Here is a 12,849-nt window from a genome sequence, read left to right as displayed (position 1 = left end):
GGTATGAATATACAATGTTTGTTTTTCTCTTTCTTAGTTCATTCTGTGTAACAAGTTCTGGTTCATTCACCTCAGTTCAGCTGATTCAGACTTGTTCCCTTTTATGACCGAGTAATATTCCATTGTATGTACCACATCTTTATCCATTCATCTGTTGATGGACATCTAGCTTGCGTCCATGTTCTAACTATTATAAATACTTCTGCAGTGAACATTGGAGTACATGTATCTTTTCTGATTATGATTTTCTCAGAGTATATGCCCAGTAGTGGGATTGCTGGGTCATATGGTAGTTTTATTCCTAGCTTTTTAAGGAATCTCCATAGTGTTCTCCATAATGTCTGTATCAATTTACATTCCTACCAACAACGCAAACAGGTCCCCTTTCTCCACATCCTCTCCAGCATTTATTGTTTCTGCTGCTGCTGCTGCTAAGTCACTTCAGTCGTGTCCGACTCTGTGCGACCCCATAGACGGCAGCCCATCAGGCTCCCCTGTCCCTGGGATTCTCCAGGCAAGAACAATGGAATGGGTTGCCATTTCCTTCTCCAATGCATGCACACATGCTAAGTCGCTTCAGTCGTGTCCGACTCTGTGTGACCCTATGGACAGCAGTCCATCAGGTTCCTCTGTCCACAGGATTCTTTAGGCAAGAATACTGGAGTGGGTTGCCATTTCCTTCTCCATTATTGTTTCTAGATTTTCTCAATTAAAAAAAAACAGGCGGAAGACCTGAACAGACATTTTTCCAAAGAAGACATACAGATGGCCAATAAACACATGAAAAGGCACTCAACCTTGCTCATTATTAGAGAAATGCAAGTCAAAACTACAATGAGGAATCAACTCACACCAGTCAGAATGGCCATTGTCGCCAAATCTCATTTCTTTCTTGGGACTGATTACCTAGCCCGAGAAGTGGATTTGCTCCCTCTTGGTCCCAAGGAGCAGGAGTGCTTGGCTTTCGTGAGCACGTTTTCTGGGCATTTTTCAGTTCTTTCTGCTCCCTCCCTGGCTTCCCCATTCTCCTGCTTTCTTGTCAGGCTTTTAGCCCCATGTTTAGTCCTTTCAGTAGCATCCCATTGCATTTGATCTTCTTCTAGTGTTTCTGTCGGGGTGTCACTCTAATGACAGGAGTGAAAACGCACACAGGTGGTGTTGGAATTCTGGGCACGCTGGACTGGAATAGTTCGTTATGGAATGTATTGGGTGGGCCAAAAGGTTCCATTTTTTCCGTGAGGTGCTCTAGTAGTGCTTTTGTCTTTAACTTCATTTGAAATAGTTTTTTAGATTGTATTCTGTGAGCTGTCATATTAATATGCATTTTTTTAAAAACTTATCAAAATTGGTGAATTTTTGTGTAACCATTTTAATAGTGAAGATAGAAGAAAAAAGCAACATTTTCAGCATATTATGCTTAATTATTTCAAGAGAGGTATAGGACTTCCTTGTGGTCCAGTGGTTAAGAGTCTACCTACCAATGCAAGGGACATGGGTTTGATCCCTGGTCCGGGAAGATCCCACATGCCTTGAAACAGCTAAGCCTGTGTGCCACAACTACTGAGCCTGAACTCTGGAGCCCATGAGGTGCAACTATTGAAGCATAAGTGCACTATTTCCCATATCCTCTGCACTGAGAAGCCTGTACACTGCAATGAACAGCCCCTGATTGCTGTAAGTAAAGAAAGCCTGTGTGTGGCAGCAAAGACCCAGCTCAGTCAAAAATTAAGTAAGTAATTAAAAACAAAAAGGTAAACACACAAAACAAATGTGCAGTGTGTGGAGAAAGTGTCCAAAGTGGTTTGTGAAGTTTCATGCTGGAGACTGCTCGTGGGTGATACTCCATGGTCAGGTAGACCGATTGAAGTTGATAGAGATCAAATTGAGACATTAATTGAGAACAATCAACATTATACCATAGAGGAGATAGTTGACATACTCAAAATACTCAAATTAAATGTTAAAAATTACTCGCACCAGCTTGGTTATGTTTATCACTTTGATGTTTGATTTCCACATAAGCAGGAAAAACCCTTGACCATATTTCTGCATGCGATTCTCTGCTTAAACTTAACGAAACCGTTCCATTTTAAAAAACAAATTGTCACAGGCAATAGAAAGTGGATACTGTACAATAATGTGGAATGGAAGAGATTGTGGGGCAAGTGAAATGAACCACCACCAACCACAACAAGGCCAGTCTTCATCCAAAGAAGGTGATGTGTATATGGTGGGATTGGGAGGGAGTTTTCTTATGAGCTCCTAGAAAACCAAATGATTAATTCTAACAAGTACGGCTCCCACTTAAACCAACTGGAAGCAGCACTGGACAAAAAGCATCCAGAATTAGTCAACAGAGAATGCATAATCTTCCATCAGGATAACACAAGATCATGTGTTCCTTTGATGACCAGGCAAAAACTGTTACAGCTTGACTGGGAAGTTCTGATTCGTTTGCCTTATTCACCAGATGTTGTACCTTTGATGCCCACTAATTTCAGTCTTTACAGAATTCTCCTAATGGAAAAAATTTCAATTCCCTGGAAGACTGTAAATCACCTGGAATGGTTCTTTGCTTAAAAAGATAAAAAGTTTGGGGAAGGTGGAATTATGAAGTTGCTTGAAAAATGGCAGAAGATAGTGGAAAAAACTGGAAAATTCTTAGAGATGAGAATACCAGACCATCTTATCCGTCTCCTGAGAAACCTGTATGCAAGTGAAGAAGCAACAGTTGGAACCAGACATGAAACAACTGACTGGTTCAAAATTAGGAAAGGAATATATCAAGTGTTTATATTGTTACCATGCTTATTTAAATTGTATGCAGAGTACATCATACAAAATGCCGGGCTGGATCAGCTACAAGCTGGAATCAAGATGCTGGAAGAAATATCAACAACCTAAGATTTGCAGATGATACCACTCTAATGACAGAAAGGGAAGAGGAATTAAAGAGCCTCTTGATGAGGGTGAAAGAGGAGAGTGAAAAAGCTGGATTGAAACTCAACATTCAAAAAACTAAGATCATGGCATCTGCATCCATCACTTTATGGTAAATAGAAGGGGAAAAAGTGGAAGTAGTGACTTTTTATTTTCTTGGACCCCCAAATCATTGCAGACCGTGACTACAGCCATGAAATTAAAAGATGCTTGCTCCTTGGAAGGAAAGATATGACAAATCTAGATAGTGTATTAAGAAGCAGAGACATCACTTTGCTGACAAAGGTCCATAGAGTCAAACCTATGGTTTTTCTAATAGTCATGTATGGATGTGAGAGTTGGACCATAAAGAAAACTGAGCTTTTGAGTTGTGGTGCTGGAGAGAGTCCCTTGGGCTCCAAGGAGATCCAACCACTCAACCCTCATCCTAATCCTAGTTGTTTATCGTGGACCATGGTGCTGGTGCGTGTGTCACTTAGCTGATGTGTTACAGTGAGCGTACACTGAGAGTCAGCTGGCCTGCCATCTTGGACCTAGCAGGTTCTAATCCGTTTATGTCATGTCCTTGGGCTATGTCATTCTTTTAGAGCAGCAGGCCCCAACCATTCTGGCACAGGGACCAGTTTTGTGTAAGACAGTTTTTCCAAAGCGCAGTGGAGTTCATGCTCCTAGGAGAACCTAATGCTGTCACCACTGGTCTGAGAGGAGGCGGAGGCTCAGGCACTAACTCGAATGTGGTGGGGGGCAGCTGTACATACAGATGAAGCTTTGCTCTCTTTCCCGAGGCTCACCTCCTGCTGTGAGGCCTAGGATGGGGTCGGGGTCGGGAACCCGTTTTAAAGGTTTTGCTTGGCCCCTTCCTGTCTCATTCTCTACTCAGAGATTTTTTCCAGGCTGAGTAGGAGCGTTGACCCTGCCTGTCAGGAAGTAAAAATCTGAATGTCTGATCTAGGGGCCTTAGGGGCAGGATAGCTCCTTGTTTTAATCCATATGGGCTGGAATCCCCACATCATTGTTATCTGGATGTTATCTATCTCAGTAGCCTTCCTATGAGTCTCCTTGATGATGAAGCCCTTTCTGTAACAGCATCACAGCACAATAACTGTCTGTAAATGACAAAAAGACTTAAAAGTCACGATTAAATATTTGACTACAGTGTAATCGATAAAGAACCCTGATTACTAATGTGACAGCATTTTAAGATAACAACTAGAACTCTAGCATTATACCAGGACATATTCAAATTTTAGAAACCTCATATAATTTTTGGAAAGGCCATATTAATAATATTCATCCATACAGTATTTTTTTCTGAACTTTTTATTTTGCATTGGAGTATAGCTGATGAACAGTGTTATGATAGTTTCAGTTGGACAGCAAAGAGACTCAGCTATATGTGTACGTGTATCCATTCTCCCCCAAACTCCCCTCCCATCCAGGCTGCCATATAACACTGAGCAGAGTTCCTTGTGCTGCACAGTAGGTGCTTGTTGATTGTCCATTTTAAATATAACTATGTGGACATGTCCATCCTAAACTCCCTAATTGTTTCCTCCCCCATTCTTCTCCTGAGCAACCATAAGTTCATTCTCTAAGTCTGTGAGTCTCTGTTTCTTACAGTGTATTTTTAGGTAGGTTTTTCGCTCCTGTGATAATGCTCTCCATGTAATTTAACATACCAAATATAATACTACTTAAATATTTCTCTGAGATGCCTCAGGGGCCCTTGGAAGCATCCCAAAGTTAGTTGAAAGTCAAATAAGTTTGAATAAAATTTGTATTTGGAAAGTTTGTCAAAAATTTTGAAACACTTGATCAAAGACCACGGTCACTTTGAGACAATACTTATTTCTTAACCAAAGTTACAGGACATCTCAAAAGTAAATTCAGATCATTTAAAGGCAAAGAAAGTCCACACAATCGGTTATCAAAAACAGCATTCTGAGAAAACTTTATTCTCTTACCAGAAAGAAAATCAAACCAAAGTCTTCCTTTACCTTATTTCCAACAGAATGCATTTACCCAACTGAATTCAATCCAGTCTTAGAAAATCCTGATCCAGCAAACTCTTTTCAGTATTTTTTCACAGGCAGGGTCTTGTCCCCCGCTGCCCACCCCCACCTCTCATTCAGTTCACTTTGTCCAAAAGCTGCAGCCCCATGATGTCCACACTGGGCAGTGCGTGAGCTGGTGAGCTGAGTTCTCGCTGCCCTTGCTGGCCAGCCATCCTGCTGCCCTGGCCAGCAGGGCCTCCACGTGTGAAGTCTTTCTTGATCACCTGAATCAGGAGGAGAGCGAGCTGCCTAGAAGCCCTAGGTCCCTGTAATCAGCCTGCTCCTGCTGTGTTTATTGCAGGCTATGGGAATTGTGCTTCTATGTGTAAATATCTCCTCTCTGCTCTGTTGTAAACTCCTTGAGGGCACTGCTGTGACAGTGGTGCCTGTAACATCTGGGTATTCAGTAAAGTTTGTGGAATGAGAAAAGCCTGGATGTCCCTGTGAGGCAGTGAAGAGAAGGTACATGTCTGTTCTCCTGTCTACGTTTGGTGTTTAGTGAGTGTTCTAGTAGGGCTTCCCAGGTGACTTAGTGTAAAGAGCCCGCCTGCCAATGCAAGAGACTCAGGAGACGCGGATTCAACTCCTGGTTTGGAAAGATCCTCTGGAGTAGGAAATGGTAACCTAATCTAGTATTCTTGCCTGGAGAATTCCATGGACAGAGGACCCTGGTGGGCCTCAGTCCCTGGGGTCGCAAAGAGTTGGACACTGAGCACACAGGCGTATGCATGACATGAGTGTTCTAGTTCAGAGTTGGTGTGGTGTTGTGATTACTGGATTACATTCTGCTCAACTCACCACTCTAACCTTGGACAGCCTGGATTGGAGTTTCTGTGTTTGAAAAGGTCCTCAAAATTCAGTGTAGAAAAGAATGAAATAGGTACTTATTAAAATTGTGGACACCTGGACTCTGCCCTCTGAGACTTGTCGGGCTGCAGGGCTGAGCCGTGTAAGTACATCCACTTCCCCACCCCAGCCACATGTGAGGAGAACCACTGAGCAAGGTGACCTCTGTGGTGTCCCCAGCTCTGTTTTTAAAGGACACTTAGATAGGATGGACAGCTCTGTGAAGTTACTTTCTATCATCGGATGTTTAATTTCCTTTCCCTTTTGTGAGTTGGGTGCAGTTACAAGCACAGATAATGAGCGTGTGCCTCATTTAGTAGAAAAGGCATGTTTTCAGATCCTCTGCAAGGAGGGAGCAGTCAGTAGGGTGGCCGTTGCAGCAAGGAAACCCCATGTAGCTTTCGGCCTAAAGGCTTTTTCCCGAGAACTTTACCTTTCAAGAGTTTCCATATTTATCATCTGTTCACTTTATTAACACATTACAGCAAGTCCCCTACCTATGAACCTTCAAGTTGTGAACTTTGAAAGATGCGAATACGCATTCTATCAATGTCAGATGTGAGTGAAACTGCAGCTTGCCCTCCATCTCCTGTTGCTGACGACCCTTCAGCTCCACCATCTCCTACCTCCTCTCCCTCCTCCAGTCAGTAACTCTTCTTGCCTGTTCACTCAATGCCAGCCCCTGTGTGCCAGCTGCTGTACTGTACTCCTGTACTTTTCAAGGTACTGTACTGTAGGATTAAAAATGTTTTATTTTTTGTGTTTCTTTATTATATATTATTTGTGTGGAAAGTATTATAAACTATTACAGTACTGTACTATATAGCCGATTATGTTAGTTGGGTACCTAGGCTAACTTTGTTGGACTTAGGACAATTGTGCTCTCAGGATGGAACTCATTCACGTATAGGGGACTTTACAAATATAGCCATGGACCACGGTTTTAATAATTTTACCCCCAAACATATGAGGCAATCAAGCTTCATGTATAATTTGTCTTGTCCTTCATTTCATTGAGCTGTAAATATTTGATGAATAGAATATATGCACAAATTCTAAAAGATTTATATAGTCACTGTTCTTTAAAATGCAATTCTTTTATCACTAGGTTTTTTCCTCTGGAAAAGAAAGGAAGAAAAAGCCTTATATTTAGAGGCAGAAATGAAACCCTTTCTCAAAGTACCTCTTTTTCTTCTGTGTTACATGGTCATTGTATTAAATGGCACTGATAGAATAAATGATGTCAGGATTAAAAGGGAAAACCCCACCATTGTACCACTGAAAAGTTGTGTGTGGGGGCTGTAAGGAGATGGGTTGCTGCAAGGAATGTGTGAGATTGTTGTGTCATCTTATGCCTCAGTCATGAATCACAAGTTGTCCTGGACTGAGAAGAAAATAGAGGTTGTTTAGTAATATGAACAGTTCAGAGTGACAGAGAACACAGAGGGACGGTCTGCATTCCCCGCATTCTCGGGCATTGTGCACAAGCCGCCTCAAGCCCCGCCCTGAGAGTTGCCCTTGCAGGCTGTCCAGGGCCACAGGAAGTGGACCCAGCATTCTCTTAAGTCCTCAGGCAAGCCCACCGCTTGAAAGAGATGTTTTTTCTTTTATTAGATTCTAAGTTGAATTTCTTTGACATTAGTTGGAGGAAGCAGGTAGACTTCAGTGGGCTGTAGACTGTATTCCACATGCTGGGGTCTCTGCATCTTAGCATTGGAAGCAGATTTACCAGACTGTCTTTCCCAGCGGGAGCAGAAGTCCTGGAACTCAAGGAGAGGCATGTCTTTTCATTAATTACATCAGTTCTTTCAGAACCATTTTGAAAGAGTTTGAGTGCCTTAGTCATGTGAGCACTCCTCCCACTGAAGCCCTAGGAGTGGCAGCATCAGAAAGCTGAAAGAAGCCCCGACAGCAGTCAGGAGGCATTCCACAGTGATGACGTCGCCACTGGACAAGGAGGTTGGTCTGATCTTGGGTCTGTTTGCTTTTCCTAGTGACTTAAAATCCCTCCACCAGATTGATCCAACAGGTTTCCTTGTGGTTAGTGTTTTAACCTTTATTGGTCACATGAATTGTACCTGTGATTGTGATTGTGGGGAGGGTGGTTAGGTGGGGTGGGGGGTGGGGCGGAGGTGGAACTTTGTGGATGGTTGCTCTTCAGCTTTAATCCACCACCTAAATCTCTTGGGGATTTTGTATTTAAGCCCAGTTACAACTTTAACTGTGGTCCCCCTCCCATCCTCTGTGCCTGATAACCACGTGCCTCCTGGTCACTGTGTGGCCCCTTTCCTGCAGCCTGTTGAGTGCGTTGTTACCTAATGATTTAGGATGAACGTCACAAAGTCATCTTGGAAAGGTTCTCCAGGTTCGACCAGGAAGTCTTTTCTTGCTAATGCTGAGGATGGGGACCGGAGAGTCATGTCATGTTCAAGGTCTGTGCTGTGGTGTATCTGTGAGTCCGCTGACACCTCTTTCCCCTCCCCCAAACCACAACACAGACAGACAAGCAGAGCACATGGTGGGACTTGGCCCCATGCAAGGGCTCACTTCCTTGGTCTGTTGGTCGGTGCTGTGGGGCAGCTTCAGGCCGGCTTGGGCTGAGGCAAGGGTGTCAGACTTTACTGTCCAGAAACACTTTTTAAATCTCACTGATTTATCTGGGAATTACTACTAAATATCCAAAGCTTCCTGAATAGGGGCGAAAGGTATGCAAGTTGTAGGTCAAATCTGCATCTGCTCTCACAACAGGAGATGAATTCTGGCTGGATAAAGCCTTTGTAGATGAGATGCTGTGTCTGTCAGTTTGTATCACCGCAGGTGAGCAGAGAAGGAAACCAAGCAGAAAGTCTGTTGCTTGTCCTTGGTTCAGCAGTGATGCTGGAAGGATGTGAGCGCAGGTAATGGAGCTCTAAAGCTTTACCTCCTTACCCACTGCATTGGACTACCTGGCTGCAAAGGATGCAAAAGACCATGGACAAGGTCACTGCTGTTTTTATTATTACAACTAGTATTATTGCTTTGTTATTAAAGACAAAAAAACCTGAATGTACATACACACAGAGAAATGGTTGAATCAACTGTTGCAGTTAATTGCACCAAGAAAGAAATAGTTGAGAATGTGGTGGAGACGAAAGCAATAAATGTAGTAAAAGCTTGTGTAATTTTGAAATTGACTCTGTATTAATGAGACGTGATTGTTTTCTTAAAACAATAATCAATGTGTTTCAGCGTAACTCTGTAGTAAAAGCTTGTGTAATTTTGAAATTAACTCTATTAATGAGAAACAATTGTTTTCTTAAAACAATATTTAACATGTTTCAGAGTAGCTAACAAGATGAATGTGTTTGTGATACAGGGGCTGACTTTGTCACTTGGTCCAGATCACATGCGGATATTGGGGTCCTGTCCCTGAAATAGGAAGAGGAAGGTGTTGATGCTGATGACCAGATGGCTTTGCCCAGAGACACATTTCCTAGAACACCAAGATTTAGTTTTAAATCACTGAAAATTGATTGGCCTAATTAAATCATTAATGTAGCATTAGAAATCTGTGGGTGTGCACTCAGTCACTCTGTCATGTCCAACTCTTTGTGACCCCGTTGACTGTAGCTCACCAGGCTCCTCTGTCTGTGAGGTTCTCCAGGCAAGAATACTGGAGAGTGGGTTGCCATTTCCTTCTCCAGGGGATCTTCTTGACCAGAGATCAAACCCATGTCTCCAGTGTGTCCTGCATTGGCAGGCAGATCCTTTACCACTGAGACACCTGGGAAGCCCATGAGAAATACACATCTAAGGAAAATATTCAAGAGAGGAAAAAAAAGGCGGTGGAGAATCTGGCCCCAGTGTGTTGGCCCTAGGGGAGGTGGTGAGTCCTGGAGACACCTTGTGGAGGTGGCGGGGGGGGGGGGGGGGCGGGTGTGCAGCATGAGAGCAGGAGGGGACACAGATCAGCCCCAGGGCTTGTCTTCCTGCCTTTCTGAGATGCTGCTCGCCTGCTAACATGGTATTTGTTGTTCTCTTTATCCTGCTGTAACCCTTGTGTAGGAATGTGTGGGGGAGAGGGTGCTGGGGAGGCCAGGGCACTAGTCAACGTGCAGGTCACTTGCTCCGGTGCGTGCACGAACCCCCAGCCAGCCCTCCTCCCACACCAGTTTCCCTGCTGGCCCAGGCCGAACAGGAATGTTGTGCAAACAAATGCGGAAACAGAGACATACAAAAGGGAGACTGTTTTTCATTTCAGCCACTGACGTGCGTGATCAGAAATCACTCATGCTGTGGACTCTGTAATTGTGGGGACCTTTCAGAAGATGCCTGCAGAGACTTCCTCTAAGTGCTCATCTCTGCTCTAAGGACAGGTGGTGGTTGTAGACTCAACTGTGACCTGTTGTGTGAGATGAGAGTGTATCAGTACCTTAAAAGCAAAGTACTCATCTGAGCCTCCATCTCAACTCCTTCCAGGAGTTCGTGGATCTGGGCAAGTCCTGGCTGCCCGTGGAGATCAAGTCAGTTTACATTGCTCTCAATAAGTCACAATTTACTGGCTCTTAAGAAACCATACTTTTAGGTAAAACAGGCAAATTTTAATTTAAAAAGTGAAAGGATTTGTTTTTAAAAGAAATGATCTTCCAGTTTTATGTCCTGGAGTCAAATGTGAAGTCAAATCCTCTAAAATCTTCTACGTCTGTTATTATTTTACATGAAACAGTAAAAACAGTGAACCTTGATGAGAGGAAGGTCCTGAGCTAGTTAAGGTCAGGGTTGAGTGTGCCACACTGAAGCAGAGGGGGAATGGATGTACTGTACAGAAAAGCAGCAGAAGGAAGGGATGAGTGCGGTAACTTGAATGAACTGAAACTCCAGCTTTGTGAGTGCACTGGCTCCTTGGGCCTCTCATGTGTTTCTGTCCTCATAAACGTGTGGCTCTGCCCCTAGCAGGGTCCCGACCCCTCAGAGCAGGTATGAGGGGTTCTCACATTTGTATCCACAGGTACGCTGGGTGTCAGGATTGTGCTGAGTTCTCTGGAGGCCCAGTTCCCCTGGGGCACACGCTTACTGGGCCGGAGTGGAAGGTCAGCTTCAGTTCCACAGTGGTTGGCTGGACTTAGATGTGGCACTCCTTGCCTCTTGTGAGGGTCTGCGAGTGCCTGACAGGTGGGCACTTTGGGGGGCATCCACTTTAAGGAAGAGTTTCTTAAGTAACAGATCCCTTCAGTCTGGACAAGGTTTTGGGCTGCAGCCCCAGTGAGGAATAGACAGCAGTGAATGCTGCTTACCACCAAGAAAGGGAGTGGAAATCCAACTCCCTTTAATGTCGTTCTCATGGGTGTATTTGCTTTTTGTGATCGTAAAATGGTCCTGTTTTATACATATGCATGTCAGAATCAAGTAGGTAGTACTTTTATATGATGTTTGTGTGTGTAATACATACACATGTCGTTAGAAGCAGCAAGTATATTAATAGCTGTAATACTGGTGAAAAGTGTTGTGTCCGACTCTTTGTGAGCCCATGGACTATAGCCCTCCCTCTGTGCATCGGGTTCTCCAGGCAAGAATACTGGCGTGGGTTGCCATTTCTGATACAGCAGCTCGTTAAGCAGTCATGTTTAAAAGCCATTCCTCATTTAATAAGGAGCTGAATTGGACTTTTTGCCTCAAAAGCTCAACGATCAGATTTGCCAACAAATAAGAATGCTTAATCCTACATTTGTTGAAAAGGATGATTTTACTAGTTTTTACTGGTTTTAGAAAATTTCATTAACTTGGATTTTGAGAGACTGGCCATTCCTGGCTCATTGTAACGCCATTCTGTCAGCTCAGAAAGAGCATAGACAACAATTTGCTGAGGTTTCTCCTCTTTCATAATTGGGTACATTCCTGCCATGCCCTGGCATTGTCTCTGGCTGCTGCAGGCTGTGTCAGGGCTGCCGACAATTGCGCCCCGTGACTGGGGCATGCTGGTGGGGTCCCCCTCCTCCCCCTACTGCTCTTCGAGCAGCTTCCAGTGAGCTGAGGGCCTGATTGGTTCCGACAGTGTGGAGTGGGGACTTTGCTGGGCCCTGCAACCCCATCGGTGACACAAGGCCCACCCACCCTGCAGGCCATTCTCACCCATCACCCTCCTTCCCAGAGAGGAGCCAGGATGCAGGCCCCATGTGGCTTCAGAACAGGCCCTTCTTGTTTTATTCATGTGGCTGCACCCCCTCTCTGTCACTGCTGTGATGGTGGTGACACTGAGATGGGGACCCAAGGAGAATGTGGCCTGTCATCCCTGTCTGTGCATTAAGCTTCATGACCAGGACATCCCCATGGGTGGCACATTTTGGGGGAGAGGAGGAGGTGGCCGGGGAAAGCTGCCCTCCTTTCTGTCTCTTGTTTTGTTCTGATATGGACTTTGAGCCTCAGGGGTGGGAGCTTGTCCATTGCTGCACTGTGTGCAGCACTGATATATTTCTGTTCTCAGCAAAACATTCTCTGATGATCGGCAGTTGCATTTACGGTATAGGCCTTCTAGGTTTATCTGGAGCAGCATACCTTTGTGGTCCATCCCCTAGGAAGTGGCCAGGGTCTCGCTAGGCAGGTGGAGTCACCTTTACACCCTGCTGAGAGAAAGGGAGACCCGGGCTTGATATCTGCTCCATGAGAACATGGAAGCGTGACATTGAAGAAGCACACCAAGCATGGCAAATGTTGTTGCTCACTAAGTCATGTCTGACTCTTCGCAATCCCATGGACTGCAGCATGCCAGGCTTCCCTGTCTTTCACTGTCTCTCAGAGTTTGCTCACACTCTTATCCATTGTGACATCTAACCAACCATCTCATCCTCTGTTGTCGTCCCCTTCTCCTCCTCCTCCTCAGTCTTTACTAACATCGGGGTCTTTTCTAGTAGTTGGATCTTCATGTCAGGTGGCCAAAACATTGGAGCTTCAGCTTCAGCATCAGTCCTTCCAATGAATATTCAGGGTTGCTTTCCTTTAGGATTGACTGGTTTGATCTCCTTGCTGTCCACGG

General features: G+C 44.5%; 1 protein-coding gene across 6 annotated transcripts in view; it reads left to right on the top strand.

Annotated features, from left to right (window-relative positions):
- The window catches only part of TJP1 (tight junction protein 1), a 259,492-nt gene that overhangs the window by 88,944 nt on the left and 157,699 nt on the right, over nucleotides 1-12,849 (top strand). Inside the window, exon 1 of one of the 6 annotated variants that reach the window (XM_027521552.1) lies at nucleotides 7,761-7,799. The exons of the other annotated variants lie outside the window; for them this stretch is intronic. Coding sequence (XP_027377353.1) covers nucleotides 7,776-7,799 — 24 coding nt within the window. The 5' untranslated portion in view covers nucleotides 7,761-7,775. Of the gene's footprint in view, nucleotides 1-7,760; nucleotides 7,800-12,849 lie in introns of those variants that run through there. 6 annotated transcript variants of the gene reach the window in all.

Source organism: Bos indicus x Bos taurus, chromosome 21, assembly GCF_003369695.1.
Source record: "Bos indicus x Bos taurus breed Angus x Brahman F1 hybrid chromosome 21, Bos_hybrid_MaternalHap_v2.0, whole genome shotgun sequence".
Lineage (NCBI taxonomy): Eukaryota > Metazoa > Chordata > Mammalia > Artiodactyla > Bovidae > Bos > Bos indicus x Bos taurus.
The sequence above is the reverse complement of the archived record's forward strand: the minus strand, read 5'-3'. Positions and strand labels throughout refer to the sequence as shown.